The sequence below is a fragment of the Cariama cristata genome, unplaced genomic scaffold (assembly GCF_000690535.1).
Source record: "Cariama cristata isolate BGI_N322 unplaced genomic scaffold, ASM69053v1 scaffold7279, whole genome shotgun sequence".
Classification (NCBI taxonomy): Eukaryota; Metazoa; Chordata; class Aves; order Cariamiformes; family Cariamidae; genus Cariama; species Cariama cristata.
In genome coordinates this window covers 167010-183802 of record NW_009634031.1, presented here as the reverse complement: position 1 = coordinate 183802, position 16793 = coordinate 167010, and the positions used below count along the sequence as shown (strand labels likewise).

Sequence of the window (16793 nt, the reverse complement as noted above, 5' to 3'; positions counted from 1 at the left end):
AGCGGCGCCGGCCGAGGACTTGTCCAAGGTGTCGGACGAGGAGCTGCTCAAGTGGAGCAAGGAGGAGCTGATCCGCAGCCTCCGCCGCGCCGAGGCCGAGAAGATGAGCGCGATGCTGGACCACAGCAACCTCATCCGTGAGGTCAACCGTCGCCTCCAGCTCCACCTCGGCGAGATCCGCGGCTTGAAGGTAGCGGGGTGGGCAGGGTGGGACCCCTGAACTTTCTGCCGTGGCTCCGCGTCCCCCCTGCCCCGTCCCGCCGGGAGCCGTCTCATCAGGTGGACGGTCTGGGAGGCGCCGTTACCGAGAATCGCATGAACGGTGAACGAGGACTGAATAGCGTTTGATCCTGCTTGAGAATGGAGTGGCCGGTTAAGAGATGACCAGCTGTTTGGCAGGCTGTGGAGCACGGCTGTGTTACGCTCTGTCCCAGTATACTTGGGGTTGATAAAAACACTTAAGTCTCATCCGCTTTGTGTTAGACTTCACTGGTTTGTAGTAAGGTTAAGTGATCCTGGCTGAAGTGCACGTGAAACAATACTGTGCAGCGCTGTAGGCATTCAAAAGGTTTTGTGTAGCATACGCTGTTTTCTGTCGCTGTTTTAAGAGGACTTACTCATCTGTCAGGCAGTCCGGTAGGCTGCTGGAGAGAGCTGGTCACTTCCAGGATGCAACGCATGGCAGGTGTTGGCAAACCCTTGGGCTCAGTTTTGGGGTGATCAGAACCAGTCCCTAGTTTATTGTCTGAAAAAGACAGCTGATGATGCATCTCTGATCAAACCTTTTTCGAGTGTATACTTCTGCAGACTATAGTCAGAGGCAGATCAAGTCTGTAATTACTTATCCCTTTGTAATTTAACTCTTTTGTTGGATGAAAAGCATAGTCCTGAATGCTTCCTTCCTGGTTCGGAGGACTGGGAAGATAGCATGACTATTTACAGATAATTACCCTGATGTTGCGTGTACACAAGTATTAGAGATCTAGAAAGTTACCTTAAAGTAGGCACATTTTCTGTCTTGTTGCTTTGAGAAAGGACATTGTTTTTAGGAAATTCCTTCAGTGAGGTGAGGTTGGAGGGAAGGAGAGACAGAGATGCAGCGTGGGCTTTTGAATTGTTATGTGAGGGTACATCAGAAGAGAGTTCTTCAGTTGTAGAATGGCTTTAAACAACTAAATTACTGAGAAAGTGTCTCTGATAATAGCGTGGCATAAAATAAATAGCATGTGGGGGAAGACTGTTCCTGTCTCCCGCGTTTTCCTGTTCTGCAAAGTATGAGTGTGTGTGTGTCCTCTCCCTCTTTCTGATAATGTATAGTGTCAGAGGGTAAAAAAAAGACCCATCCATGATAGTCCTTTAGTTAAAATAAATCTTACACTTACATTTAAAGTTAAATTACAACAATAGTATCTTTCTCCCAGTTATGTGTAAAGGTCGTGTGACATCATATGGATGTATGCATCTTCCAGATAAGTAACAAAACACACCAAGATGTGTCGGGAAGGAGTGACAAATTCCTCCTTCAGTGGTGTTTAACTTCCGCCTTTTGTTCAGATGCCTCAGCTGGAACTTTTAAAAGGGATTTGGGAGAGCGAGGTTTTGAGCCCTGTGGTGATGTCTGGTCATCTACCTCCTTTGTCCTGTGTGAAATAACTGGTCCATGAGTAAGAATGCCCAGCTGCGCCTGGTTTTGGTGGGTGGGTGCCTCCTGCTTCTGACTGCTGAATTGTGGGCTTCCACAACTCTCTTATTCCACCATGGGGTCATTTTAAATCTCTCTCACCAGCACAGATTTTTAAGGATATCTCATAGTCTCATTGAGATTTTTTCCTTTGTCAAATATGGTGGAAATTGGTCAAGTTCAAAGTTACTTTGAGGCCAAGATCAGACAAAGACATGCATGCACACAAATCCAGTGGAGTTACAAAAGCTTCCTTTTCTTGAGAACTAGTGCTAAAATGGTCTTTCCATTAGGCTAAATTTTTAACAACTGAGGCTAATCTCTACTTCTAATATCATACAGAAGAAGGAATGAGTATTTAGATGGGAGAAAGACAAATATGGTCACAAGCCAGTTTAGTAAAACTAGGAGGATAAAATACTGAAAGTGTTTTCTTTGGCATGTTATTCTGCTATAGTAATAGCTTGAACATTTTTGCTTCAGAGCATTTGCTTCAGACTTCCTGACTTAGAGAAGGGCATGGAATCATGTACTTCATCTTGTTAGGAGTAAAAAAATCTATTAAAGCAGATTATTTCATTTCAGCGTGGTTGAAGCAATTCTGATGAAGTGATGACTGACAAGGTTCTTTTATGCAAATCTGAAACAAAATCAAACAAAAACCCAAATTTGTTAAATCTCTAAAATGTTCGTCTTTATATGTGAATATGCTTTAGGGAATAGAGAGTATAAATGTTAATAATTAATTATTTAAGTGAGATTACAATTTCTGATGTACTTTGCAGTTTTATTCAGCAATCACTCGCAGGTGAATATTTCTCAAGAGAATGAGATCATCATGAGAAGGCTTATGATCTTTGCCCAGTTTGGGAGCTAAATTATTCTGATATTTAGCATGAAAATTAATTAAGTACCTGAAACTTTTAGGCTGTAACAGAAGTTAGTTTTTGAACCCTTCAAGATTAACTCCACTTTATAGTCACTTTTTACTAGACAGCAACTTTGTTTGTTTGAAGCACGATGCTGTTACAATATGCCAGGTCTACACCCGCAATTATTTATGCTTCACTCGAGTGCTTAGATGATGGATTTATAGCAGTGCTGTTCACTGGCTTGTGTAATGGTAATGGTATAACGTTAATTCTTTTAGACACTTCTCTGTCATGGTAATCTTTCTTTTGAAGGATATCAACCAGAAGCTGCAAGAAGATAACCAAGAACTGAGAGACCTTTGCTGCTTTCTGGATGATGACAGGCAGAAAGGCAAGAAGGTGTCCCGTGAATGGCAGAGACTGGGCAGGTACAGCGCGAGTGTTATGCACAAAGAGGTTGCCTTATACTTACAGAGGCTGAAAGAACTGGAAGTGAGACAAGAAGAAGTGGTGAAGGAAAACCTGGAGCTGAAAGAATTGTGTGTGTTGCTGGATGAGGAGAAGAGTGGTGGAGCAGGCAGCCGGAGCTCTATTGACAGCCAAATCAGCCTGTGCCAGTTAACCACGACGAGTACTTACGTAAGAGATGTCGGTGATGGGAGTAGTACTTCTAGCACGGGAAGTACAGACAGTCCAGACCATCATAAACATCATCCAAGTACTAGTCCAGAACATCTTCAAAAAACTCGGGGTGAAGGAAGCCCTGAGCATCAGAAACACAGGAGCATCAGCCCAGAGCACTTGCAGAAGCCTCGGAGTTCTGGCAGTCCTGATCATCACCTGAAAGGACCAAGTCCGGAACATCACAAAACTATTGTCAAAGCACCTGAACAACAAAAGCACAGCAGCAGCAGTCCAGAAACTATCCCAAAGCATGTTTTGAGTAGTGGCCCTGAACACTTTCAAAAGCAGAGGCCTGGTAGTAGCCCTGAGCATCAAAAGCATGGCAGTGGCAGCCCAGATCATCTTCAAAAGCACACGCCGAGCGGAAGTACAGAACATCTCCACAAAGTGAGGGGTACGAGCCCTGAGCATCTCAAACAACACTATGGAGGGAGCCCAGAGCATCTCAAACATCTCAGTGGAGGCAGCAGAGAAGGTACCCTCAGGAGACAAGTAACAGATGACCTGTCACCTCACCACAGAAGTATATACAATGGAATGAATGGTGGGTCAATACACATGGTGAAAACTCGCTTTGAAAATTACTAAGGTAGTTTCAGTGCTATTTCAGCTGTTTCCGGAAAAGGAATAATGTTTTATATGAAATGAAAGGTAACGAGTCTGGTGTCAGCGTTATTCCTTTAGCAAGCGATTGAATCAGAGTATGCCTGTTTATCCGTCCAGCAGGTGTTGGGTGGATTAAAAAAGTAGTGGAGAAGTGCATCTTGAGTTTTGGTGTAAGGTATCGAGAAGCAGCTCTTGGCCTTGATCCTGCTCTGTGGTTGGTAGATGTAAACTGTTTGTCCCTAGGTAGATCTCTGTTTATATCAGAGAGGAATTGCATATGTTTCTTGTCCTGCCTGTATTGGAGTTGGCAGAATGGAGGTGAATGTCTCCAATTTCATTTCCGCCTTCCTAACTTATATCCTTTTCTATAACCTTTGGAAAAGACCCCAGGCTTGATATAAATGAATCTGATAGCTCCTAAAGCTTTTCAAAGCCTTGAGTTTGCATGTGTTTAATTATAACAAATTAAAAATTAAGGAAGATCTTAAGTGGGTTTTTTTGTGTTGTTATTGCTGCATTTTAGAAAGATACCCAATAACCATGCCTAGCTTTTAAGAGCTGTGTATCCTCACTGATTGAAATTAATTACTTTTTTTAAGATAGTGACAGTTTAAGTATTTTGTTATTTTGAAAGAGAAGCGGTTACAACCATATTGAAATGAATGAAATACAGCAAATTATTAAAAACAAAGTTCAAACATCCCACTATGCTATAGAAATAACTTGTTATAGACGTAACAGAACTTTTATGGTCTGTTCCATTATGTTTCTTCTATGTGCTTTGAGATGTTTTCACGAAGGAAATTAGTGTCATAGCTGAAAGCCCATTTCCTAGATTTTACTCGTAGATTTGAAGTCAAGCTCTGCGGAAAGTGATGATTTTGCCGTAGTGAATTGTCTTGGATGGAGTTTGTGTGTTTCCATTTTATAAGCAGCTGTGAGAAGTTGTGTTGACATCGGTGGAACTGACCACTTGTTATTGGATCTGCTTGTGAGATGGAGGAGACAGTGTGAGCTCTGTGCTGCGTGCTGTCCTCATCATTTGCCACGTCAGTCCATTTACCTATTGTGATTAACTTACAGAATGCCTTTGGTTAAGATAATCTGCTCTGTAGGGGTAAATCCAGATTATTTTTGGTAAAATGCATATACTTGACAGGGCTGATGAACCCCAAAGTGGTAAGTGTAGAGATTGCTCTTTTTAATGATTTTAAAATGGTTTATAAGATGAGTGCATGACAACTGCATGAAGACGTGTAATACATAAATTATAAAAGTTGGTCTTACAAAACTTCCATTAAATACCATATTTCTTTCTCCATTCCGTTCTTTCTGTTTAAGATTGACCTGGCTGTTAGTAGCATGGAGTATGGAACCAGACTTCCTAAAAGTGGCTTCTTTCTTGCACTCATGATGTTCATCAACCCAGCCACTGGTTATGTAGAAAGGTGGTATAAGGTTTTAAGTATGTACTTTTGAAACTCACACACAGACAAAGATATGGTTTTTCTGCTCCGAACACAGTGGGCTTTCTGATATTTTTCTTTTTTTTTGTCCAAATAGTCTTGTTAAGAACTCAGCTATATTAACAGTGCAATGAATGCAGTTGTTACTTTAAACCTGAGTTGGCTGGCGTCCTTTGTGCAGAGTATTTCAACTATCTACAATTTGGACTTAGGCTGCAAGATGCTGGAGAGGGCAGCTGGTGATTTGGGAGTCTGTTTATTGACTTTAATCAAAGCTTTCCCTGTCCTACGCTTTATGTAATCATTTTTGCAGAGGACTTCTCTCACCAGTAAGTTGTCAAACCTCTCTTCTTTCATGTTTATATAATTTGATACAAGCATGAGGTTTAATTCTAACATTCATCTGACCTTGGTCAGTGGTAAAACTCTTGATGGCTTTGCTCTTGAGGAAGAGGCCTTGAACTTCAGGAAAATACTTGGTCTTCACAGCAAGGTTGAATTGTTTTGGTTTTTTTGTGTTTTGATTTTGTCAGATGCTGTAAAGTTGTGGAGAAGAACAGTTAATATGGGTGTAGTAAAAATGCTGGCCATTGTCACTTGTTATTATTGTGAAAGTAATGTGTAAATCTTAATTTGCGTGTTGTGTGTATACCTGTGTACATGAACCTGCCAGTGGAGTATAGATGGAGAACAGTGCATTAAGCTGTAATGAAAATCCTCATCTGTTGTAAGGAATGATGAAATTGCGAAAACATGAGTTAAAGCAGCATGGAAACCTGGCCCTGAACTCTGAGCAATATAAGAGGATGCTATTTTTGATTCTTATCCCACAATCATGTAGTAAGTATACTATATCATGTTGGTGAAACCTAGTTTGTTTTAAAACTTGGAGTGTATCTAGCTAGTAGATGTTTGATTGCACATCTGTGTGATTGTTTTGCAGGGCATTTCTAATCTTACTGCAGTACGTGTGTGCTGTCATTTGCTCAGCAAGAGTGAAGTGTTTGTGATCCTAAGTGACAAATAGAAAAGACTAACATCTTTTGACTCCTTTGTAAATAAAGGAATAAAATAATATATTTTAAACTATGTAACTGGAAGTTACCAGGCTGGGCACAAGCCTGTCCCATCTTCCTTGGTCTTAACTGGACCCTGAATCAGGTCTGAGAGAAGCAGGTATTCCTCTGCATGTCAAACCTCATTCTGAAAAGTACTGTACTGTCTACCTGAAATTGCTCTTCCTAGTTGGAAAGCGTGTTTGCAAACAGCCTAGCTATTGCTGTTGAAATGAGAGCTTCCATATGCTGCTAACAGCTCCCGCTTACCCAGAGTTCTGGTCTTGTCAGCACTTGCCTGACCAGAGGGAAGCAACGTATTCAGTAGTGTACACTTATCTATACCAGAACTTTGTATGTAAAGACAGGGGGAATGGAGTTTAAGTATTTCCAGGTTTCTGACAAACTCTTAAGCTAAAATTAAAGCAGTTGCAATATAATATTACTGTGCTATCAGAAATACGACATGTAGCTGTAGTCTGCTTTACAGGGTATGGTATATGCATTAGTCATTTGGGCTTCATGCATATTTTAAGCTGTCATGAGGTATGCGGGAAATTACTTCAGTCTGAAGCTGTCTTTGGTCCATAGGTACAGCTGAAGGAATAAAGGATCAAGTGATAACATTTCTTTTCATAATTCTTCTTGTTTTCTATGCTCTAAAGTTTGATCTTGGTATTTTTTTCTTGTATGACATGTCAGCGTTCATTTATAAGACTTATAAAGCTTTAAAAAAAAAAAATTACTTCAGGGTTTTCCTACATATTTTTCCAAAATAAGTGTCCTCAACCTTTGGAGTGACAGAAAATGGGATGAGAGTGCTAAAATTTGGCTTGGTGTTTGTCAACTGAAAACATATGTATTTCATTTTAGAGTCTCTAACCAAATAAAAAATGAGAACAATCTTTTGCTATGATCACACCTAAATGTTCTGGGTAATGAGCTCAGAGGTATTTGGGATAGAAAGATTGCTGAAATTAGAAGATAAAATACCAGCAGTAAAAACATTTTAAAGAGAACATTTATGCAACCTGGAATAATACACGACAGTTTCACTGACGCAAATATGTGGGGTATAAGTGCCTCTATATAGATTAATGTGCTTTCAGCATTTGCAATGTAGTGGTGTGTTTTATTCTAAGCAATTTGTTGTAAACTTTCTATTTTAAGAAGTCCTTTGTTTTACTCTGGGCTTTGACTTCTGTGTGAAAGGAAAGTATCAGAAGGCTTTCCTATGTGCTTTTTGCTTCCTGCTGAGGTTATTAATGAAGAGAAGTAAAACCGCTGACTAACACTGTATATACTGCTGGAGGTGTGAGGATTCTTACAGAACAACTGCAGCAGCACCTCTCCTTGAGCCAAAGGTATTTGTAGGCTAAATGGAGACTCAACTTAAATTTGGGACTATTTCTGCTATAAGTGTGTTTCTTAGAAGGAAAACTGTGCTGAGCAAAAAAAGAAAACTGCAGTATGACTTCAGAGAGAAAAAACTTCTAGTAATGTTACTGAGTTAACTGATAGCCTCTTTGTGGAAACAGCTCACATCCTGCTGGCCAAGTAGTGAAATAATGTCATGTTTCGATGTAGGTTTGCTTACATGTTATTTTTCTTAAAGTTGAAATGGAAGTAATTTGCCTGTCATTAATAGCAGTGTACAATACTTTGTGTGTGACTTGAGCTTTCCTGATGGCACCCACCACTGTACGTCTGCCGTTGGGAGCCTGATACAACATTACTTACTCTTGAGAGTAACCGGTTGTATAAACAAAGGCTGCAGGATTGATAGAAATTTTTGCTTGCCAGTATGAAGTAATCTGCTATTTATTTCGGAAGTTTACTATTTTCAGTGTAGAGCTCTGAAACTTTGTTAAATGGAGTCTTTCAATTGAATTCCATAGGTTTTATGTCAAACTTGTAAATTAGTTTCAGCTTTTACAGACTGTAAGAGAACTGGGGCATGATATGTGACTATATGCAACTAGAGCATGCTGCATTTATTATCAAACTCATTTTTTGTGGAGTAATTTATCAAGTTGAACATGGGTCTTGTAAAATCAAAACAATGAACCTGCTAGAAACTCATGTTGTAGGGCTTTTTGGAGAAGTTTACGCTTACATATCCTTAACTTCGCTGACAAAACCAGTTTTGGTTTGAAAGTTTTAGTATAAGGTGAATCATCCTTCCAGCAAAACTATTGATATGTTGAACGAAAGAGCGATGCCTCTCTTTGGAAAGAAACTTGCCTAGTTTGAAACAGTTCTATGGATTACTGAAATGTTCAGTGGGTGATCAAAATGGCAAACAGACTGGTGCTGATCACAGAGGTTTGCTTCTGTCCCTGTCTGTCTGATGCTAGGTAGGCAGTGGCACCACACGTTAGTGGCAAGTATAGGAAGGATTCAGCTGCACAACCTCTCCTGTGGCAGGACTATGAATACACCACAGCTGCATGGGATACACAGCGCTTTCGGTGAAGTCGCTACTTTCAGGTTTTGTACTTTTTCCTTTTTCCCTTAGGTTGCATACCCTGCTACACAGATGACTTTGGTTTGCAGTGAGGACTTGATGCTAATTCAGACTTTCTTTGATGGAAGCAGGAATCGGAGCAGGGAATATAGATATATTATCTTTAAACCATCACCAGTATAACACATGTCTTTGAGAACAAGGTCTATGTTAGTCCATGATGAGCGTGTGTGTGCATTAATAAGGTGAGAGGGAATTGGTGCTGACTGTACAGCTTCTGCCAGTGAGTCGGTTACTCATCACCCCTGTTCATGTGGTGTACCACAGTTACGCAGAGGTGTTGATAGAGCCCAGTCAGTACCTCTCCCTTCAGACCTGTTACTAGTGCCCTTATCTTCCAAGCATTTAACGAGTATGAAGTGGAGGTTAGCAGCTATGCTGGCTGGCTGATGAATTTGAGATGTGTGGCCATATCTCTTGTTTGAGTGTCTCTTGGAGCTTCACTGACATTTGATCACAGACCTCCAGAAGCAAAAGGCTAACAATAAATCACGGTGCCGTTATTGACGGTGTCGTGACACTCTGCAAGCCAGCACTTGTGTGCATCCCCTGACTTTACTAGTGTTACATCTGGGATGGATCTGACATACGACATACTGATCTTTGTGGGGTTTTTTTATGTGTGTTTTTTTCATTGTATGTTTTAAAAATAATGTATTTTCTGAGTAGTGAGTGGGAGTTTGTTTTGGTATGTACAGAGGTATGTACAGAAGACAATAGAAAAGCTTATTTATTTTTCACGGTGACTAGGTCAGGATGCGAGACATTTGCCTTTACCTCTGAGGGCTCATCGGGAGCTTGCATGACTGTTAGTGTTGTCTGCCTGAAATATGTGGGCAGATTTTTCTTTTCTTTTATTTTTTTAGTTCCACAATGGAGAGTTGTCACACATTAAAGCCTTGTCTGAGTCCTTGCTTGGAGAGAGTACCTTTAACCTGAGGGCAGGACCTTGTGTAACATAGTCCTTTGCACAGCTTTCTGAATTACAGTGTTATGATTTTATAATAATAAAATATGTTTTTAGAAATGTTACAGTGATTAAATTGTCAAATTCTCTGAACTCTGGCAGTTATAATGCAGAGTTAGAAAATTATAATAGCTCTTGGTAAGTGCTGCTTGTTTAAGAACTTCAGCCTTGTAGGGTAGATGATATGTGTTAATCAGCGTCCTGTCTCTTCTGTCTATTAATGGGATCTTTTTTATTTTATTAGGAAGTTAACAATGGAGAGTTGCTGCAGATTGTGCAGGAATTGGAGCTGAATTGGTTAACAATTTGTAGCAGTCAGTATAGCGTGGGGTTAAAATTTTGTAGTACCATTCATGCACAAAGTGCATAGATGTTGACAAGGGTCAAGGGCAGCGAGGCATTCCAAATTACAGGGTATTTAATGAGGTATAATAAAGCTTTGTGTACATAAGAAAGTGACTCTAGCAATGAAAATTCATTGGCTTCTGAGCTAGTAAGTCATGTCTTAATTAGTAAACTGAAGTACAGCTTATTTTAGGTCTTATTGTCATATATAGAGATATATTGTTAACTGAGATAGCATTGAGAATTATCTTTAAGTCATGATCTTGATTTAAATTTTGTCTGCATGTGCTTCTTGAATAGTTAAAGGGTGGGCCCTGTTAAGAGCATCAGCTAGGACTGAAACACCGAGCTTTGAATTTTGCTTAATGCAGAAAGAAGTATATCTTAATATACCACATCCATACTTGTGAAAAAGATTAAAACCAAATTATACAGTGCTTGTGGCATGATTGGTTTTACCACAACCTTATACTTGAATCTGTAGAAGAGTCTACTGTGTAACCATCAGTGTTCTCATCTGATTGAAGATAACTGCAGCATTAAGCCTTAGTAAAGTACTGTACCGTGGAATTTGGAGAAGTATTTTTAACAGGATGCCCAGTTGTAACTAAACTCTTAAACCACGCTAGAAGTTTTAGCCAGACCCTCGTTGCTGTGAAATGGCAGAGCCCAACAACAGTTAAAGTCCTAAGAAGTATCATATGTTCCTTTGGAAAATGAAATGAAAGATAATACAGGAATCCTTGGTGTTTGGGAGATCCAATTCATTTGGTCTAAGGTGAACATCAGCTTCTAAGTAATAGGAACCGAGGATGAATTTCACTCTGGTGTGTTGTTCCACAGCTGTTAATGGTAAAAGTTTTTGTGTGCCTCTACCTAAAAGAGCGGGTCTTGGTCCCTATTTGGGCAGGTGGGGGTGTGCGTGGAGATAAAATATGAATTGCATTGGTGAGATCCAGTGTGGCAATTTCTAACTTCTGTAAGGTAGTTCTTTTGGTGATTGTTCCTTTGTATGTGGATGCAATTTTTTCCACACATTCTCCAGCTGTGGCTTGTAGTATTCCTCGAGGACTTGATAATGTGGTCTTCACCGTTAGTGCAAACTTGAAGTACTGTGAAGAGTTTAGTAATGTTCTGGTTGCTTTACATACCTGAATCAAGAATTTTCTATAATCTGAGGGATATTCACAATCAAGAAATCTAAAAACATATTTAAGTAAATGAGGAGAAAAATCCACTCTTCTCTCTTTCCCATCTATGCTATTTCAAGTTCATCTTTTGAAATGTGATCACTTGTGGTGGGATTTTCAGACAGTATCATTGTTATGATAGATAACGATGAAAGATACCAAATGAAATGAGATAAGGAAGGATTAGCCTGGAAGAGGCCTTGGACAGTGGGACTGAAAGACAGCAAGATATACTAGTAATAACAGTGATCTGTTTCAGAGGAAGTTAATTATACAAGTATAACATGGAGGGGAAGGATATATACTAAAATTGGCTTTAAAAAAATAAATACGCTAATGATGCTAGTCTGTCCACATTCAGTATTTTTGTAACATTTTTTTTAGTGCTTTTAATTCTGCAGGATACACAGAAAAGAGTCAGGATCGTGATTTGAGATCTCTCTGTGAGCATTTGGTACACAGCATGACGAAACTGTTTGCAAATTTATTGATTGTGAATGGGAAAGCTGCTATTTTGAGCTAGGCTGTCTTAAAAGATAAACACTTATGTGAAGACTGTGAATAACAAATAGTCTTAGTTGAACTTGTCAGTTCTGCTGTAAAACTTTGGGCATATTTGCGTTGTTTCTGAACATTCTTGGGGAGAGTAAGAAACCAGCAGTTTTGCACCTGTGTACTTCAGCAAGTACGTGTTTCTTCAACCCTTTATTTTTTATTTACATGATTTGTGTGAGCTTTGCACTGAATTATTGCAAATACTGTGTCATGTTACAGAGGAGGGAAAATGGTGACAAGGTTTGTAATACTGATTTGTAAAAGTCCATATAATATTTTAGGTGGCTACTTAGACTAATCAAACACAGTAGTGTTCAAGCACTGTCAAGAGTAAAAGAGATGTTGTAGCTGAAAAAGCAGTCAGCCACGCGGTAAGCAGCAATATTGAATGTCTTCTAAAGGTCTCCATTTTGGTACTTCCTCAGGGTTATCCAAATTATGCCAAAGCTTTTATACCTGTAATACCAAACTTCTCTAACTTGATCAGTAGTGAGATACCTCCTTCAAGTGTTTGACCTCAAAACTCACTAGATTTCTTTCACTGCATCTCTTAAAGTTCCTGTGAATTGTGAGAATTTGCCTTGTTCGATGCTTGCTGTAGGCTTTTGGAGCATGTAGTTGTAACTTGGATTCAAAGAAAAAATACATGTGCTTTTTACAAAGGTTACAGGGCTGATTCATCATTGTGTAGCTCACAGTTATGCAAAGTTCAGATAAGCCTGGAGAAAAGCATTAATAGCTGACCCACATCCCCTCTTGGTTTCTGAGTCTGTTTTTGGCTTACAGTGAATGAATCTTAATGATGTTAAAAATCCATCTTACGATTTTTGTGATCTGAAAACATTACTGGTGACACTAAGATGGGACTCTCAAAATACTGTTTGACTATAAGAGAGAAAAAGACCGTTTCACTGAAGGCAGCTGAGTACATCAAGCACAAGCATATGAATGCTAGGAGGTAGATCCTGCAAAGTATTTGAATGCTTCACTCCTCATTGGCACCTGACTTGCAGTGAAATTGGATGCCCAGACAGAAGCAAGATGCTTAAATATCCATGCTCTTGTAGTGCTCTGAATGAAGTCACTTGTCTGTTATTGTCATTCATCTTGCTTGTGTCCCTTTTAGAGTTTTTTGTAACCTGAAGTTAAATTTTGAATTTTAGGTTTTTGCAATATCAAGTCCATAAAGAAAACTTGAAAGCAAAGCATTCCAACAATGTTTTTTTTCCTAACCAGCGCTCCAGCCACCAAGACCAAAGGCTCTGCAGTCTTAGCTAAACAGCAGAAGGTACCAGAATCTGTGTCTCGTCCAGGTACAGGTGCTAAGAACTTTTTGATTTATTCCTTGTTGTTGGAACTTGACACCTGGTCTACACTCCAATCAATAGTGCTGAATGCTACATTTTGACCACTTGCCACCATAGCATGTGCAAATATTTTGGAGAACTAGGAGGACAGAAGCATCCTGAGCATATTAAAATAAATCCTGATTTCAGCATTAAAGCATTGGTATTTGGGTATTTTACCTTTTCTGTGAACGTAATAAAATGGAAAGATTTCTTACCCTTTTAGAGTGTACTGAAAAGTTGTGTTCAGACTGATAAAAATGAATTGCTGGATTACCTGACAGCGTGGAAGTGACTGATCAGACTATCCTGGAAGCTTGGGTCTCAGAGTTTTATCCTCTCAAGTCACTCCATCATCCTGGTTTTGTCAAGAATGAGTTGGATAACTCCTTGTATTGATCAGCACTACTGCAAGTGCATCCAGTTGTAGACCCGTGGAATACTGAAAAGGTACTTGGGGAAGTCCAAAAAGAGATGTAGCACAAAAGGACTTGCTTGACCCTCTTTCATGATAACTCTACAACAATCCAAATTAAGCAAAGTGTATTGTACTTAAATGACAAGTCAACACTTATCAACTGCCACCTGGAAATGTGTACTTCAGGCACTGAAGCTAAAATTCAGTTTCCTGGGCAACATACTCTATTCCACCTCCATTGCTTGATTATTTTTTTTATTAATTTGTTTTTATTTTATTTTTTTGACTAACAAAATCGACAGAATTGATTCTGATACCAGTTTGGAAAATGGATATTTGAAGGATTAGTGAAGAATGTTTGAGAAATAATTTCTGTTTGCTTTGAGAGCAAAATATCTGTTGAATTTATCAGTATGAAAAGATCTATACTTTAAAATGTAGCAAACCTTGGCTCTGCATTGTGTTTGGTAGGGGTGCATTTAGCAGATGTATTTTTCAGTAAATTGATGTTAGATATTAATCCTACGTGTCCCTTAAACCTAATGTGAGATTTTTGGATATTCATTGTCCTTGTTACTGGAGAAACAGGGTGTTGACTGCAAAGATGCAGTCGGGTGACACTTGCTCTCAAATTTAACATTTTTAATTAAGTGCTTTTAATGTGTCCAAAATTTTGTTAGTTTTTAACTTGTTCTTGCAGTGCTGCTCAGAAATACAACCATGATGCATAAGGAGCAAGAGGCTCTCGAAACTCATGGGAAAGGATCTGTAATGGAAGATGAAAGTGATTAGTGGATTTTCACTGCCCAGAGTGAGAAAAATCCAGATAATGTTTATATTCTGTTTATTAGGAAATGCTGTTTCCCGGAGAACCAAGGGCCTCTTAATTCTGAACACTGAGCCTCACTGGTCTCTGTTTTTACCCATCAGCATAGTATTCAGGTGCCTCAGGAGTCGTGCTAGTTAGATGATGAATAACCCAGCCGGTTGGTTTACTCATCTAGCTAGCATGACTGTTGATACAGTGCTTACTAAGTACTAAATTGGTGTCCCATCATATCTGGTGAAACACAGTGGGAAAGTTTCTTTTAGAGACAGTTTCTTCTCTGCTCCAGAAGTCTGATCAGGAATCTGGAGAGGATAAAGCTGAGAACATTCTCAATTTTAGCCACATCCAGAGACATTTGTTGCATACATAAAGAAACGTATTTCAACAAACATAGATTTCTCTATTTTAATGGTGTAGATCAGAAGTTGCTCTTTGACCTATGGCTTGCAGGCCCAGTTCTCTTCTGCATGTAAACACTATCCCTTTAGCAATCCAAATGTATTTCTAATTCAGGGCTCAAGCCAGCTGCAAATCTGTGGAGGTCCAGGCATGGATGAGATTGTGGCTCTTGGCTTGGCATGATGCTGACTAAGCTGTCATCTGTAGGCCTGTCTCCTTTCAATTTGGTTGGTGCTTATCCTCCACACCATGCAAGATATGGCCTGGTAGCTGCAAACCAGTCAGCAGGGCTAGAGGCTGGCTGTGTGGAGGTGTGAGATTTTAGTGATAGCTAGTCAGATAAGGCTTGGTATCAGTTTCATTGCATGCAAGTTTGTTGATAACTGTTCCCATAGAGTGGGGAGTATTTTCGAAGAGATCTGAGCATCCTCTGCCCTCCTCAAAACCAAGGTGTGCTCCTCACTGCTCAGGTGGCTCCCTTCACTTTCTGGTATGGCATTGCCGCAGTGGGGTCTTCAGATCTTGTATCCTGTTATCTCGCTCTGGTTTTGTGAACACATGTTTTTACTTGTGTATTGTGCAGAAAACTTAACCCTCAAAAACACAAAGCCAAACTCTGAAAAACCCAAGTATATATCAGATCTGAAAGCCACCAAAAATAAATGTTCGGTGATATCTGTTTTGTGTGTCTGTGGTATGTTTAAATTTTGCTGAATTCATGAACGTCCAGCAGAGGGAAAGACTGAAAATCTGTAAGATGTTTGTCATCAGACTAATGACGTTTATGCATCTTCTGGAAACTGCCATTGAAGTATGTCTGTTCTTTTCAGACCCAATCTGCTGGACGAAAAACTCATGCTCTGGTTTGTGCTGCATAAGCTTGCTTCTGTGTTTCAGTGAGTCCTGTGAGCTTCTGAAAGGTCCAAAGCCAGTCTGTGATCTCAGAGGTGGGGACTGTGGTACCAACCAGGAGAGCCAGAGGCGAGGAGGACGTTGCTGTTTTTCTTTGCTCACTTGGTTGCTGTGGAAAGCCATCAGAAAGTCCTCTCCTTGTTCCACCTTCTAACTGTGGAGTTTGAGTCTGCAGAGGCTTGTGCACCAGTCTTGCGTGACTGCTAGGAGATCAAGCAGCTCTGACTTGCAGGCTTTGGCTTTGCAGCTGGAGATGGATTAACTCGTGGTAGCTCTAGCCCTGGAGGGATCTCGTATGTTGACCAGGATAGCATCAATGTGTGGAACTTACATCAATTTACGTGCGTGAATGCTCCCCTGATTGTAGCCAAGATATCAGTTGCTTTGTGAAGTTGAGACCTTGATGTGTGTGAAGAGCTATGGATGTGCTGTTAACCTGAGTAAATGCTTACACCTGTTAGTAGTGCCTGGTTATCGTCTTGTGTATGAAGAACCGTGAACTAAACAAATGACAAGACAGGATTAATCAACCACCAGCGAAACCTTAAATCCAGGTGTCCTGAGTTTTAGCTACTGATTTTTCCATTGCATCATACCACTTTTCTAACAGCTTTTTTCTTGGATTAGTCTGTTTTGAGTAAAAACTGGGGCTGAGGTTACTCACATGCCTAGAAAATACCTTTATGAACAATTAGCTTGATACAAACATTTTCAATGTGTTTCCTTTCAAAATCAACTATTAAGGCAATGTTTCCTTCCTTCCTGAATTTCCTGAATTATGTTAACCAGGCCAGTGGGGAACAAAGCTATTTTTAATTATTTTTTGTGTGTGTGCAGCAGGCATGTTAGAAGATGTTAATGTACCTTTTGCATTTACAGGCGTGCTTAAAAGTGTCCTTGCACATAGAGAAAGTGATTTACAGTGAATCCAAACTTGAAGT

At 39.8% G+C, this 16793-nt stretch overlaps 1 protein-coding gene across 1 annotated transcript in view; it reads left to right on the top strand.

Annotated features, from left to right (window-relative positions):
• Positions 1-7: 7 nt before the first annotated feature.
• CCDC85A (coiled-coil domain containing 85A) overlaps positions 8-16793 on the top strand; it is a gene marked incomplete at its 5' end in the record, with an annotated part of 77614 nt that continues 60828 nt past the window's right edge. Inside the window, 2 exons of the mRNA XM_009707009.1 lie at positions 8-190; positions 2866-3781. Coding sequence (XP_009705311.1) covers positions 8-190; positions 2866-3781 — 1099 coding nt within the window. The remainder of the gene's footprint in view (positions 191-2865; positions 3782-16793) is intronic.